The 17,062-nt window shown below is 38.5% G+C and overlaps 1 protein-coding gene across 1 annotated transcript in view; it reads right to left on the bottom strand.

The window, feature by feature from the left end:
* Positions 1–17,062, bottom strand: part of LOC103176929 (kelch-like protein 1) — a 146,756-nt gene that overhangs the window by 59,436 nt on the left and 70,258 nt on the right. Inside the window, exon 4 of the mRNA XM_042334101.1 lies at positions 6,191–6,387. Within this exon, the coding sequence (XP_042190035.1) occupies positions 6,191–6,387 (197 nt within the window). The remainder of the gene's footprint in view (positions 1–6,190; positions 6,388–17,062) is intronic.

Here is a 17,062-nt window from a genome sequence, read left to right on the forward strand (position 1 = left end):
TTTAAGAATTAATGGGATGAAAACATTATGCGTGATTTAATAATAATCACAGGTAACGTTATCACATTGTCAGATACTTCACCCCTGTTGAAGTGTCAGTCAGTGTCTAGGCATGGGTGAGACCCACTCTCCCAAGTGATTGAACCCAAAGTGACATTGAACATGCTGCTTTGTGAATTGTGACATTTCGGTACTGGATCACAGGATATTGGCTTAACTAACATTTCAATGCTAAGAATTGAAGCAATTCATGCATTGGTCAAGAATACATAAAGGAACTTGAATATTTTCTTGAGATAAAACAAAAATCTGCAATCATTAACAATACAATTTATTTTTGTATCTTGTTTGGATTCTGTAAACTTCTCCAAGATGGTGTTTTAATAATTATATACTTCAATGGCAGTCTTTCTTCACTTCAATATGTACACTCCCAAAGGCAAATAGCAAAGGTAATTGTGGCATCAAGGTGATAAAAAAGAATGGAGTTGAACATTTTTTCTCCTATTAATAATGCAGCAACATCTAATTTTTCCTGTAAGAGTTGTATTATCCAAGATATTAAAGCCATTTATTACACAAAAGAGACTAAGAGGTCAGTTTGTGAAGTTAGATGTGCTATTGTTCTCAGGGCCTAGGCACTGATCAAAGTAACATACCTAATTAAAAAGTTTGGAAAATTCAATATAAGGTTACAGATTCTGCTTACAATGACCACACAGGTGAGAAAAAGTCACATCAACAGTGGAACATGCACAGAAAGTAATCTCCCCTCTGTGATTACCGCACTGTGATTACCAGGTCCTACATCTAAGATTATGTCAATATTCCAGATGTTACCAAGGTTAAGTGAACGTCCATTAAAATGATGGCATGATTCTCCCAAGACAGGAAGGTTTATGAAAAATTAGCATCAAGTTTGAACTGTAGACTAAATTATAGAATTGAACAAGGTGATATTTTAAATTGACAAAAAGTAGTACTTAACAATTAATTAAAAATGATGAGAAACAACTTCTCATTTCTATAGATCCAGATAATTTGGAATTCCAAAAAGAACACGCATAGCACAATAACCGTGTAACCTAAATAAGCAATCTTGACAAGACTGATGGCAAGGTGGATGAGGGGAAACCTGTGGGGAGAACTTAACTTTCTGCTTAGTAACTGTGTTCATTCTTATCATGAGGTTATTGCTTTGTTGCACGTGTTAATTTTCAGTTGATGGAATACAATAACCTAATAATAATCCTTGCATTTGACATAGCGCCTTGTCACTTCTTTGAGCCATCTCAAAGCGTTTCACAGAATGTACATAAAGTGAATTGACCATATTTTGTGGGCGAAACGCGGCAGCAAATTGCACACAGCAATGTCCCACAAACAGTCATGGATTGAGTGATCAGTTTAAATTATTGTGAATGGGATTATTCCTGGAGTCCTGTAGCTCAGTGGTTAGAGCACTCGCTTTGCAAGCGAGAGACCTGAGTTCAATTCCAGGCAGCGCGAAACCTTGGGCAAGTTTCCTTACTCCACACACCTAATAATAATCCCTCCAAAACCAAAAATAATAATAAATTGGTCATTTTCAATCTACGACTGTTTGTGGGACATTGCTGTGCGCAATTGGCTGCCGCGTTCGCCCACAAATATACAGTCAATTCACTTTGCAGTGTATTCTGTGAAGCGCTTTGGGACGTCCTCCCGACGTGAAAAGCGCTATATCAAATGCAAGGATTATTATTATTATTATTATTATGGTGTTCAGATTCTAAATGACGCACCAGCCTCACAAACAAGACTCAACTGGAGGTTCACCCGATGAGCAGTTGAAAGAGGACAATGGTTTGATGCACATTGGGAAAATAGGAATAGCTTTGAGCAGATATTGGAGGGGAAGAGGATGGGGGGGAAGGCCTTTACAAGTCTTTAGGGAGTTTTTAAAAAGTGCAGTATGTCATGTGATAATTATCACAGACCGCATTTTGCAGTTTGTCCATTCACAATGAAGAATCGTTTGACTGCAGGAATTGTTTTATGCTCCTTTTTGTTTTGGATTAACTGTTTCATTCGCCAGATTTATTTGATCTTTTTTAAATATATATGAAAACAATTTGCGTTTGGCCCAGAATGTTTCAGTGTTGTCAATATTGGTCTGTAGCAGACACTTAAAGTGAACTGTTACTGTTAGCTCTTTGTTGCCCTATGGATTGACTTGAAAGTCCTCAGCTTCATCTATAAATCTCTTCATGCTCTAGCAACTCGCTATCTCTGATTTTCTCTTGCCTCACTCTTTTGCTCACCATCTCTGCTCAGCTAACTTGAGTCTGCTGCTGAGCCTTCAGCATCTACAATAAAATACAATATAAATTTACATTTATATGCCATCTTTCATGTCAGGATGTATGCCCCAAACCTCTGAAACTCTGTCCCTCTATCCCTCACTTCCTCATCTATATGTCTTTAAATACCACCTAAAAAAAACTACCTCTTTAACCACAACTGTTGAAAGACTGCTATGAAGACCTGCCTAAAATTCATTTTGTCGTCAGGTACACTAGAATTATGTTTCTAATAAAGCAATTTGAGACCCATAGTTTTCTATTCGTAGTCATTTAGTGGGATTCACATGCATATGATAGATCTGCTGTATTTTACTTAGTAGACAAGTAGAATAAAGCAGATTGCAAAAAGAAAATGAGTTAAAGAGTTAACGTACTCTCCAACTGTTGAGCCATATGGTAGAGAAACCAAATCTGTTCAGTGTAGAGTTTTGCTCCATGAACAGCTGTGAACTTTGTAGCCTACTCATCATTATTATTATTTATGGTCACGGTAGATCTGCCATGAAACCAGACAAGCTAATGATGTCTATAGACCAACATCTGTGCTCTGCCATTTTTCTGTTTTATGCTCTTGGTAAAGCAACAACTGAGCAACAATAACAACTTGCATTTATAATGCACCCTTCATCACCCTTCAGCATCCCGGAGCACTTAAACCTATGCTAAAATTTTCTTTTTTTTAACTTTTTTCCCCTCCAATGTTTCCCCTCCTTCAATAAAGGCATATTAGTTCCATAGACACTAGTAATCTTACCAAATGACAATTCATCATGCCAAGAATGTTTTTTTTACTTTGGGAGATAGCACATCTCAATGCAGTTCTTTTTCTCATTAAAAAAATGACTGATCTCTGGGTTGTCAGGTCTCTGCTCTCACTTCCTGATCTTACATGATCTTAGAATCAAGATAAAGCCAAAGTAAATACACCTCAGACTGCAAAATCATGCACTAAATCTCAGTTTGCCATAAGAAGAACTGACATTAAGAGAAAGTGACCTTTCTCACCATGCTCACAATTCATGAACAATGAAGATTAGATTTCAGCTAAAGTGACAACTTTGGCTCATGTAAGTGTAAATACGTAATATATTTTGTAGCCTCTGAATAGCAGGTCATGACAAACTGAATTGCTAACGTGTTGTGGCGTTTTATTTCTTGCCATAGGGAAACCACTGTAAACTCCTCTGTCAGTGGTAAGCACAGCCAGAACGGTACAAGTGTAAGTAAGAGAAAAATAAAATGATAGCACAGCGAATATTTGAAGTAGATTTAAATTTAGTGCCGACCAAAATTCAAATCATCTCTATGGAAATTCTAGAAAAACATTTTTTTAAAACATAAAATGATAGTGTGCAAGTCATACTAAACTACTATAATCCCCAGGTCACAAATGTAAATGCCAACAGTGTAATAGCAAACAGATTCACAATTGATATTCATTGCACATATGCTGAAAAGCCAGGTTAGAAATCAAGATATCAGGAATAAGGGTGAAAGATGCAATGGAGATATAATGAATTATATACTATGGAACTCACATAAGTTGTATCAGTCGGGACCAAAACATTTAATATGACTTACACAAAGTCCGAGTTGCCGGCAAACTGTCGTAGAAAATCCAATTTAATCAATAATCTACATTAAATTACGCAGTTCCCATGATTTAATGTGTCTTCACCCGACACTGCACTGTTACTGGCAAACATTGGATTCGCAATGAATCAAGGGAAATGAAAGTCTTCTGCGCATGTGTCAACGGGTGAAGGCTACGTTTCCTGCTATTCAATGTAGCCATCCGGTAAGTGCACATGTGTCAATGGGTAAGGACATCATTTCCTGTGATTGAAGGCCTCTGGTAAGCGTGGGAGTAATGGAGGTTATTGGAGCAGCATTACGAGTTAGGAGGCGAGTAACATGAGTAGTGTAAAGAAACCCAAGTGGTTTTGATAGGAAACTGAATGGGACTCAGGTGAATGTACGACTTAGGGGTTTCTACGATTTATAAGTAATAATAATAATCCTTGCATGCCTTATCACATCTTCTAGATGTCTCAAAGTGCTTCACAGAATATACTGTAAAGTGAATTGATTATATGTTTTGTGGGTGAAATGTGGCAGCCACTTGTGCACAGCAGTGCCCTACAAACAGTCATGGATTGAAGTGATCAAATTATTATTTTTAACATTTTTTTAATAGAAAAATAAAACTTATGCGAGTTTTAGTGTACCAAACACCACCAGACGTATCCACATTTGAATTGTTCCTTTGTGCAGTTGTCTTTAAAATCTTTGATACAGGAATGCCTGCCCAGAGTTTGATTTTAGATCCCAAAGGCAGCAGTGTGTGCAGTTTCATAGGACACAATGGAAATAAGTCCGCAATGTGTTTTAGCTGCACTCGAGCATCAATCTCCACAATCGTTGTAGCTTCAGGATGCCCAGGCACAATGAGGAATGTGTTATGAAATGCCGTAAGTTTTATCCCAGCGTTTCAGAAGGGTTAACAAGTAGTGTTAAGTGGTGAATATTGTAATATATTTATGTCAATGTTATAATACAATCCCTTGCAGCCTGCTGCTATACTTATTTCAAAATCCTTTAGCACTGCAGGACTGAGACTTCCATCATATTTCTGACTGCTGCCTCTTTCACAAACTATGACAAACATTGCTTTTTCATTTTTGCTATTCTTTTTTATTGTTCTTAACACCTCATTAACATATCTTCATTACTATTGAAGGTTATTGAATCTCGATGTATATTGCAGCTTTAATAAAATTCAGTAATAACTATTGAGCAGCTAAGACATTCTCAGCTGCTACTTGATCACATTGTATGGATTGTGTCAGACGTTTCAATATCAAACATGACATGTGCAATAGTTTAGTTCTAAGCTGTTCCAGGGTAATGCAGTACGTTGACATTGTTTTATTGCTGCCAGATTGTTTAATATACTGCACCATAAGAACAGCACAGATGAGTTTTTTTTAAAGAACCACATGTTAAAGGAGATTTATTATTAGGCTATCGATATTGTGTTCTGTGGTGCTAAATGTAAATAAGCAGTGTTATTTAGTGTTGGTGTCTGCCTCGAATTTTTCATTTTAAATTGTCATGTCGACCAAAACAATATGGATTTGTACGGAGATTTTATGTTACATCATTCATGATTTGTTGTATTGGTACATATTGCACCCAAATTAATAGATGGGAATTAGACACCTAATTTATGAGGGACGGTTGTGAAAACCCAGCATGTTTACATTAGAAAAAAAATTAAGGGATGATTTTATTGAAGTCTTCCAGATCCTAAAGGGTATAATCGATGAGTTGGACTTCAATGCGTGTGCAATATAGTCAAGATGTCCACAATTAGGACTGTTATTCATTTCAGGTTTCATCTGTGCTTCTGAGATGTTTGTTTTTAAGTGAAAGGTGCAATATAAATACAAGTTATTCTTAACAAGAGGTCACGACTAAAGCTTCTAGAAAGAGATAGAAAATTGCCCGCAAAATATATGTTGCACCTTTAATATGGGACATCGATGTGATACAATGTTAAAGGTAGTGGGTTGAAGAAAACCAAAGGTACATTGAAATGAGTAAGATCTTTAGCAGGGTTTTAAACACAATGATAGAGAGAGTGCAAGGCAGGTAGTTCGAGAGAGTGGAGCCATAAAAGCTGAAAGCTCGAACACTGGTGATAGATCAGAGGATGCAATAGATGTGCAACAAGCCCAAGTTTGTAGAGTGACGAAAGTGGGAAGGTAGTGGGAAGTGGTAAGTGGGAACACCGAGACATATATGTTCTGAAGAGTGAAATAAGAAAATATTTACCGACTTACCATAGTGTATTTATGAGCCACGTTCATTAACTCTATACAGCCTTGAGCATCAGCAAATGCACGGATGCCCAGACAGTTTGATGGATGGAGAAGCTTCATCAAGAAATGACAGCACACCTCCACTACTTGTGAGAGCTGGAGTAAGCAGGCTGCTGCTAAAAGGTTTTCAATGGTCTCTTCCTTTAACTCCAGGCAACCTGAAAACAAATAAATAATAATAATAATCCTTGCATTTATGGTGTCTTTCAGTTTAGGAGGACATTTCAAAGCACTTGACTGTAAAGTTTTTGTGTGTATTTTGTCCCATGAACAGCCATGATGTGAATGACCAATTTTATTTGGGGCATTATTGGTCAGGACACTTTGAAAGAGAAACTCTCTTCTCTTTTCAAATAATGCCATGGGATCTTCAATCACTTGAACAGGCAAATGGGACCTCAATTTAACATCCACTCCTAAGGATTGGATTGTCTGCATGGACTCTAAGTTCAAAGTCCTGATGTGGGACTTGAACCCACAACTTTCAGACTCGGGTACCAACTGAACAACTGAACAAATATTAATTGTGAGATTTGCCCTGTCAATAAGATGTGAATAAATAGATTGCATTCCTTTTGAAGCTGGAGGAAGACCATATGTTCTGTAACAAACAAATGGTGAACAAGGGCAGTGTATTTTATAGCTTCAAAACCACTGGATTCAAAACCGGTGGTCAGGATAAGTGTTATTGCAAAAAATTAAAATATGCTCATCTTTTTCTGCAGTTTTCTGATTGGCCAGTGGTGTCATGGTATCACTGTGGAATTCACCAGGGCTGTTGAACTGGCAAGGGAATTCAACTACACCAGAAAGGCAAGAATGGAGTAGTTCAAATCAGAAAGAAAAGTGGAAAGATTGAGAAAGAAGACATTAAAAAATATCAATAAAATGGGAACTAATAAATGAAATACATGTAAAACGATCGATTTATATAATGCCTTGCACGTCCTCCTTACGTGAAAGGCATTATATAAATCCAACTTGTTGTTTTTGATTTCTGGTATGGGAATATCAAAAGCTGTTTAATTTATTACACTCACAAAATGACTTAATTATCATTTCAGTAAGCTGGCAAAGTGCAAGAAAAGGCCAGAGAGCAAAATATTATTGGCCCATTCAATCTCCAGTCTGTCATTTGTGAATAACACAAATTAAACACAGTGTCTCCTTATAAATTATGGATCTCATGTGGAAAATGGTTAGTTCCACTGCTGGACAACTCCCAGGCTTCAACAGAGTTGTTTGTTATACTGTTGGCCACGCATTTGAACCGAATATCAGGCAGAAGTGAAATAAATTTTACTCATGGGCAAGATAATTGATCCAAGGGAAGACCTTGTCTTAGAGCTAGCAACACAAAAGAGAATGGGAGAGACTGCGGAAAATAAAATTAACCATTTGGCTGGATGGAGTGTAATAAAGACATATAAGAACAGCTCTAAAGCAGGGAGCAGTTGAGAATTGCCTCGGTCAAAATGTCTTATTTGTTTCCTCTACCAATGTATTGAGTGATACAAGGATCTTTTTGATTTGATTGTCTCCAACATCTATTATGAAGTCTAATGTCACCTGTATCTTAAATATTTTGAGATGAAATATGTAATGTTTCATATCAGATTGTTTCATTCAATCTGTTGAGAAACAGAGGATTTTCAGTCAATAATTATCGATTGGTTTGTGGTCTGAATACCATCCTCCTCTCCCCAGACTTCAGGTTTTATGCAAAAATAAATGCTACTGTAAACATTTTCACAGTGGCAGCATGACAAAAATACATTGTATTGACAGGATGGTTGAGTTAAGCCAGTTTCCTAATTTTAGTTATGAAAACATGTCCTCTACAACCGTCACCACTGAAGTCTTCAGATGCAATCATTGTGTTGAAGTTGGGGTGGGGCGGGCAGTGTTCAGAAGTCTGTGAACTAGGATTTGTTCACTTTCCAACATTTTTCTAAATTCTGAGATGAGATGACCTTCAAGAAAACCTCTCTGGCTTTACTTCATTAAATAACACTCCTTGCATTTGATATACTAAAAATTGCGTTCACATTGTGAGGAAACATCTCAAAACACAGGGTTTACTGCAAAATGTAATGACTGTATTTGTAGGTGAACTCAATATTTTAGTCATAAAACCACAACTATACAATTTCAATCATTGCTTGAATTTGAATTTTTTACAATAAACGAGTGTGTACAAGGTAATGTTATCTTCATAGTCTAATTGATATCACTGTGTCAATGAGTTTCCTATAAATAGATTCAATGATCCCATGAGTGAAGGTCAGAAAGGATTATTTAACTAGCAAATGTTGGAAAGCAGATTTAATACAGAAGGGTTAGTTAATATAATCACTCATGTATTTCCCATCTTTCAACTGGCTACATTATTCTTTATTCAAACTTTAGTTTTTCTCATTCACTGACTTTCTCTTGCATGGCAGAGTCTAATGTCAGTTCTAAAGTATGGCACAAAGTCTCATGAAGGCACTTTCAACATAAAGTGTTATTACAACGAATAATAGCTATCACTTGCAAGATAGTAATCTCACTGCATGTTCTAGGTAATATGACAAACTACAAAACAAGGTTTCCCACTTCATAACTATCTTCTAAACCCTTAAATTAAGCAATGGTCTTGAAATTACTGTCCTATAATATTAATGGGAGTTTTTTTNGCTAACAACAAATTTAAAACATATTGCAACATAAATATTTTCCTTATATTATGCCTTCAAAACTCATATACTGTATCATGCACTCCTCAGTGTCTATAAAACCAACCATACATTGCTTGCATGAATACACATCTTCCCATTTCACACAAATATAAAATTATAATTCAGTACCTAATCAACCTATTTCAATATAATTGCAAAACCTCATCTGAAGGTGACTGACTGGTAGAGCATTCCATTAATTGTGCCACTACATCCATTAAATTCTCACCTGCAAAGAAATTAACATTTCCACCAGTTTAAATATTTTTAATCAGCTGGGTGTCTAATAACAACAATAACAAGATTACATTTATATAGCACCTTTCACTTCGGGAGGAAGACCCAAGGCGCTGGACAGACGAACTGGGGGTCGGAGTCGGGGAGGGTGGAGGGCTGGGGGGGAAGCAGGAAGATCGAAAGCACAGTCGAAGAGGAGGGTCTTGAGATGGGTCTTGAAGGTGGCAAGGGCGGGGGTGGGGCAGAGGGACTGTGGGATGGAGTTCCAGAGGGTGGGGCAGAGTGGCAGAAGGCCCGCCCACCAATAGTGGGGCAAGCGAGGCGGGGGATGTGAAGCAGGCCGGAGCCCGCTGAGCGGAGGGAGCGAGTAGGATGGTAGGGGATTAGGAGGTTGCAGAGGTAGGGGGCAGCAAGACCATGGAGGGCTTTGAAGGTGTGGACCAGGATCATGAACTGTATCCTCGTGTGATGGGAAGCCAGTGGAGTTGGGCGAGGATGGGGGTGATAGGGTCACGAAGCCTAGTGCGAAAGAGGACACAGGCTGCAGAGTTCTGGATGATCTGTAGCCTATAGAGGGAGGAGTTGGGGAGGCTGACAAGCAATGAGTTTGCATAGTCAAGCCTCGATGTAATAAAAGCATGTATGAGGGTTTTGGTGAGTATCCAAACCAGACAGAGCTCCACACATGTATGTCAAATACACATGGACATTTCCCTATGCCTGGAATGGAATGTGCACTGCCTGCAGGGACTTACCCTGCTTACCTAATTCCAGAAAGTATCAGTTGTAGGTTGGCCAGAGTTAAGGTGAATGACCTCAGAATGCATATCGTGATCCTGCTGAAGCTTCATCAACTAAAGCCTCACAGCTTACCGTATTTGAAAAGCACTGTCTGGGAATCTTTATGCTGCATGTCCAACTAGGAACACTCTGACCACAAGGCTTGCAGGGTTAACAGGAGATGGGTGGGAAGAATCCCTGCCCACAGTGACCAGTCTGCCATTCCAGACCCTGCTGATAATTCAGGCTGGCTGCGCTGTCATCAGCAGTGCTGTGAAGAACTGCAAACCCAGCTATCTCAGTAACTGGACTACTGAGATCACCACAAAAGGTTGACTCAAATCTAACAGACCCACAATTTGCCTTTAACAAATCTGTGTTGACTGTCATTAATTAACTTATGTTTTTTCCAAGTGATAATTAATTTTGTCCTGGATTATGGACTCTAGAAGTTTCCCCACTATCGACGATAGGCTGGCTGGCCTGTAGTTTATCCTTCTTCCCCCTTTTGAACAGGTTGTAACATTTGCAAGCCTCCAGCCCTCGTCACTATCCCCATATCCAATGAGGATTGAAAGGTTGTAGCCAGAGCCTCCACTATTTCCACCCTAACTTCCCTCTGCAACCTAGCATACATTCCATCTGGACCGAGTGACTTTTCTACCTTGGGGTAAAAATGACTTTTCTACTTTGAACGCTGCTAACCCTTTAAGTACCTCCGCTCTATCAAGTCCTCATATGTGTTTCATGAAGCATAAGGCTCACCCTATCTTTGACAATGTTTTATTGTAGGTTTGCACTTTGTTAAAATCAAGAATAATTTATTGAAGATTATTTAAGGCTGCAATAGTTTCACCTCCACTTTATAATCCGATGCAGAAATACCGACTTCTGATTTATCAGAGCGGATGGAACTCACATTTGCAGCCAAAACAAATTCAGCAAGACAATAAGTACACTCGCTTTGGGAATATAGTTTCCTAATTTGCATTGCCATAGTCTGCAGAAAATTTGGACGAGTTTGCCATTATTATAAATCTATTCACATTTGATGAGGTTAGCTCAGACAATACAATGTTGGCTCAACATGCTTTTTCATGGGCTTTGTGTGGAGGGATTTGAACACCTTGGGTGGTTATTTTCCCATTATAACTGCACGTCATTGATGTTGGTAAAATCGTTGCTGAGGAGAATCATATGGGTACAATGCCAATGTTGATGCATTTGCCAAAAACGAGAGAATAACTGCCCTTAGTATAATATCACCAGATGTTCTCAACAGATATGTGAGCTCTCCAATTGTTGCAATACCATTCAGCTGCTATCAGTTTCATAAATAATATCCTCACAATCTAAGTGAAATAGCTTGTTTGCCTCTACGTTATCTACTTGTCTCAGTATGTTAAAGACCTGGATCATGTTCCACACTGTCTTATTTTTGCCAATTAAAACAATTTCAGTTCAATTCTCCAAGACTGTCATCATCCCTTAGGACCAGATGATCCAGAATTGAGCTTGTTACACTTCTCTGATCCCATTTCAATGCATCAATATCCTATTGAAGATATGGTGGGTGCTCAAAAGCTGGGAACATACTAAAGAATCGAACATCCAAGGTGGCGATTTCTGGATTACTCCCTGTGCCTCGGGCAAATAAGTACCATAATGGCAGGATCAAACATATAAATGCTTGGCTGGAGTAATGGTCCATAAAAGAGGGCTTCAGGTTTCTGGATCATTGGGACCAGTTCTGCGGCAGGTGGGACCTGTATCATATGGATGGGTTGCACCTAAACAGGGCTGGGGCGAATGTGCTTGCAGACAGACTATCTAATGCTGTTGGAGAGGGTTTAGTTTTTTTGAGGGGGGAAGGGAATACAAAAAACGAAGAGATAGGAAATGGAGGAAAAAAAACAGGGGGGAAGTGCAGAACAGCTCAAGTCGGTCTTGCAGTGCATGTGCCTAAATGCACGAAGTTTAGCAAACAAGATTGGTGAGCTGCAGGCTCAAGTGGTCATAGGGGGATACAACGTAGTAGCAGTTACAGAGATTTGGCTCAAGCAAGGACAGGAATGGGAGCTGAATATTCCTGGCTACAATCTATTCAGGAGGGATAGGGAAGGAAAAAAAGGAGGGGGTGTGGCAATGTTAGTCAAAGATACGGTTATAGAAAGGGTCGAGGTGCTGGAGGGCCCCAAAACGGAATCTATCTGGTTAGATTTAAGGAACAAAAAAGGAGCTGTTACGCTGATAGGGGTAAATAGATGAGCAGATCTGCAAGCAGATCTCAGACAGATGCAACGCCAATAGAGTCGTGATAATGGATGACTTTAATTATCCCAACATAGACTGGCAAAACAACTGTGCAAAGGGCAAGGAGGGGGAAATAGTCCTAAAATGCATACAGGACAACTTTCTTGATCAGTATGTTTCCAGCCCAACAAGGAAGGAAGCAGTGCTAGATCTAGTTCTGGGGAATGAAGTAGAGCAAGTGCAGCAGGTTTCAATGGGAGAGCATCTGGGCAATAGTGATCATAACATCATTAGATTCAAAGTGCATATGGAAAGAGACAAGGAACCATCTAAGGTAAAGATATTCAACTGGAAGAGGGCAAATTCCAGTGAGTTAAAAAGGGATCTAGCCATGGTGGACTGGAAAGAAAGATTGGCAGGTAAAACAACTAAAGAGCAGTAGGAAGTCTTCAAGGATGAGATAGCTCGGGGACAGAATAAATACATTCCCACAAAAGGGAAAAGTAGAACTTCCAAACCTCCCTGGATGATGAAGATAATTGTATCTAGAATGAAGCAGAAAAAGGAGGCGTATGACAAATGTCAAACCCAAGATACAGAAGACAACCAAATAGAATATAGGAAGTGCAGAAGAGGTTTGAAAAAGGAAATAAGAGGGGCTAAAAGATTATACGAAAAAAGGTTAGCGGGTAATATTAAAGGGAATTCTAAAATATTTTACAAACATATCAAGTAAAAAAGGCTAGTCAAAGGTAGGGTGGGGCCAATTAAGGACCAAGGGGGAAATTTTATTGTGGAAGCAGAGGGCATGGCTGATGTGCTGAATGAGTACTTTGCATCTGTCTTCACAAAAGAAGTGGATGCACCAAATGCCACAGTATTGGAGGAGAGGGTAGAGGAAATGGATAGGATAAGTATAAACAGAGAGAAAGTGCTGAAAAGGTTGACTGAGCTGAAGGTAGATAAGTCACCGGGTCCGGACGGGATGCAACCAAGGTTACTATGGGAGGCACGGGTACAAATAGCGGAGGCTTTGGCTATAATTTTTCAATCTTCGTTGGACACAGGAGTGATGCCAGAGGACTGGAGAGTGGCCGATGTGATTCCGCTGTACAAAAAGGGACAGAAGGATAAACCTGGGAACTACAGGCCAGTCAGCCTAACATCAGTAGTGGCGAAACTCCTGGAGACTATAATCTGAGAGAGAATAAATCTTCACTTGGAAGAATATGGGTTAATTAGGGACAGCCAGCATGGATTTGTTAAAGGCAAATCTTGTCTAACAAATCTATTAGAATTTTTCGATGAGGTAACGGAGAGGGCAGATGAAGGTAGTGCAGTTGATGGAGTTTATATGGACTTTCAAAAGGCATTTGACAAAGTGCCACATGAAAGACTTGTAAGAAAGATAGAAGCCCATGGTATAAAAGGGATAGTGGCAGCATGGATCCAGAACTGGCTGGGAGACAGAAAGCAGAGAGTTGTGGTGAACGGCTGCTTTTCTGACTGGAGGGAAGTGTCCAGTGGCGTCCCCCAGGGATCGGTATTAGGACCACTGCTCTTCTTAATATACATAAATGATCTGGACTTGAGTATAGCAAGTACCATCTCCAAGTTTGCAGACGACACAAAGCTAGATAGGGTAGTAAACAGTGAGAAGGATAGGAGCCAACTGCAGGAAGACATAGACAGAATGGTAAAATGGGCAGACACATGGCAGATGAATTTCAATGTGGAGAAATGAGAGGTAATGCATTTTTGGTAGAAAGAATGAGGGGAGGCAATATAGGCCGGTAATACAATCTTAAGGGGGGGTAAAAGAACAGAGAGACCTGGGGGTGCAGTTAAATGAATCCTTGAAGGTGGCAGGACAGGTAGATAAGGCTGTAAAAAGGGCAAATGGGATACCAGGCTTTATAAATAGGGGCATAGAGTACAAGAGTCAGGAGGTTATGATTAACCTATATAAAACACTGGTTAGGTCTCAATTAGAATACTGCGCCCAGTTCTGGGCACCACATTATAGGAAGGATGTTAAGGCATTGGAAGGGGAGGAGATTTACGAGGATGGTACCAGGAATGAGGGACCTTGATCATGAGGAAAGGCTAGAGAGGCTGGGATTATTCTCATTGGAGCAGAGAAGGTTACGAGGAGACCTAATAGAGGTCTTCAAAATCATGAGGGGATTTGATAGGTTAGAAAGGGAAAAACTGTTTCCACTGGTGGGTGTGTCAGTGACTCGAGGTCACAGATTCAAAATAGTATCTAAAAGAAGCAGAGGGGAGGTGAGAAGAAATTTTTTCACGCAACGAGTTGTTCGAATCTGGAACGCATTGCCTGAAAGGATGGTCAAGGCCAATTCCATAACTACTTTTAAAAACGCGGTGGATGGGTATTTGAGGAGGACGGGTTTGCAGGGGTTATGGAGAAAGGGCTGGGGAGTGGGATTGACATTAATTGCTCTATTCAAAGAGCCGGCACAAACTCGATGGGCCGAATGGCCTCTTTTTGTTCTGTACAATTCTATGATTCTATGATTCTAGCCTGTAGTTCAGAAAATTGTTGACCATACCCCATGTCGGTATTTTAAGCTCACAGTCTAGGCTGACTGTACAATACGGAAGAGCATTTGTATTGTTGGAGATGTCGTCCATCGGATGGGATATTAAACCAAAGCCTGTTGAGGTGGAAATTAAAGATCACATACAAAATTTGAAAAGAGAATGAAGGTTTTCTGGTGACCCTGCCAACAAAGTCCTCTAGATAAATTGATCCTTCACTTCAGGGCTGTTTGTGGGACTTCTATACATGTATTGGCATCTTTTATCTGAAATCTAATTTCCTAACCCGCTAATTTGATAAAAGTGCATTCTTGCAATTTTCCTCAGGCAAGATCCTATTCAATTTATCCCAGTTATAATCAAATCAAAATTACACAGAACCTTGTCAATTTGTCTGTCTGAGTAATTTAACTATCCTGTCATAATATTTACAAAAATGCCAAATACGTTTATCTCATTCCATGCACAGTCACTATTGGGAAGATTGTCAGTCAGGTCACTGACAATGGTTTCCATGGAAGATGAGGCAAACCAGGCAACTACAAACTACAGAATACAAGATTTTTTGAATTTTATCTGAGTATATTTTGTAGACACAACTATGAAACCATATAAATGAATCACCATTGCTATCGCACAAATCTAATTTTCAAAATCTCGATCGGCTTCCAAAGTGTACGTTTCTATAAATGTGTTATGAATCACCGATTGAATTACAATATCTTCTGTTGCAGTACAACGCTGCAGAAGGATGTTAGGATGAGATGGAAAGGACAGTATCATTAAATCATTGTAACCTATGAACATTTTGCAACCACTATTGATAACTTAGTTAAGTGATTTTTTTTTGCAAGAGAATATGATCTTCCTTGAAGGAACAAATTAAATCATAGTCAGATTCTATAAGATTGGGGTTAATCATGCGGCTATTTCCAGCACTTAACATCCTCTTTGCTATTTGTTTATAATGGGTAATGTGCTTCTTTTTAAAATTGGGAAAGATCCTTTTACAGTAAATCCAAATGCAGGGATTATTGTAATGAAAAGATGATTATTATTGACAATCATCACATAATGGACCCAATTGTCTTGATAAAATCAATCCATAAACATACAATATTTGTCTTTTTTCTTGCACTATAAAATAAACAGTTATCTCCCAGGAATTCAACCCCTGTAATTATGTAGTTGTTACATCCAAATTTTGGGGGGACAGCATGAAAATGAACAGAGCATCCTATGCTGTTGTGGGATGAGCTTTCTGACTTTCGTTGCTGTATGTATATTATACTAAATCATGTATTGTGTGACATGATGGCCACAGAGGGATATGAAATCTGGATTCTGAATCACAGTACATTGTAAAACAGAGCATTTTCTGTTTATAATATAATCTGATTCTGGTTAGATGAACATGGATGAACTACAGTATCTCTTACAGAGATTTCTTAACAAGGGATTGGAGTTGCACAAATAGAGATACCTTTTGGCAACCTCATGCCAGCCTCTGGAAAATCACATAAGTATTGTTGCTACAGTAGACGAAAATACAGCAAACAAGATCCCAACAATTATACCCTTGTGTATATCTGTTATCCTTTAGGTAATAGGGAATTACAAATTAAAAGAGCAATATGCACTGAAAATTTAATTATTTCTCCAGTTGATCATTTTTCAGATATTGTTCAGTCTAAATTTCAAAAAAAATGCAATGGTTAAGGGAACTATCTGAAATTCAATTACACATTACATTCAATGGAATATACAACTGCCAATGTTTGTCAAAATTCAAGAAAGCAAACCTACAACAGAAAATAAGATTTATTAAAATTTTTACCTAAATTCTGGAATGTAAGCTGCCTTGTTCGCACAATGAATCACTAACTTTTTAAAATGAAGAATGATTTGCTTATGTGGAGGTAAGTTCTGTTTTAATGAATCTTCTTTCATGAAATAATAATAATCTTCGCATTTGATATAATGCTTTTCACGTCTTCTAAACATGAAAATTATCACATATATAATATAATAATAATACAACAATACATATATAATATATATATATAATAATCATATATATAATCACATCTTTATCAAAGGTAGATTCCAAGTTTTAATTATTTTTTAGCAAAGGTAATGCTTGCACACAGAAGCTTAACAAGGCTCATTGGCAGCAAGGTCAGTTATATGACAGTATAATTTCCAAGCTTCCTCAATTTTATTGCAGGTATGGCAGCTGTTTTTATATAAACCTAGCTCCTTATCAAACCAGCACAGGTTC

Source organism: Callorhinchus milii, unplaced genomic scaffold, assembly GCF_018977255.1.
Source record: "Callorhinchus milii isolate IMCB2004 unplaced genomic scaffold, IMCB_Cmil_1.0 Scaffold4, whole genome shotgun sequence".
Classification (NCBI taxonomy): domain Eukaryota; kingdom Metazoa; phylum Chordata; class Chondrichthyes; order Chimaeriformes; family Callorhinchidae; genus Callorhinchus; species Callorhinchus milii.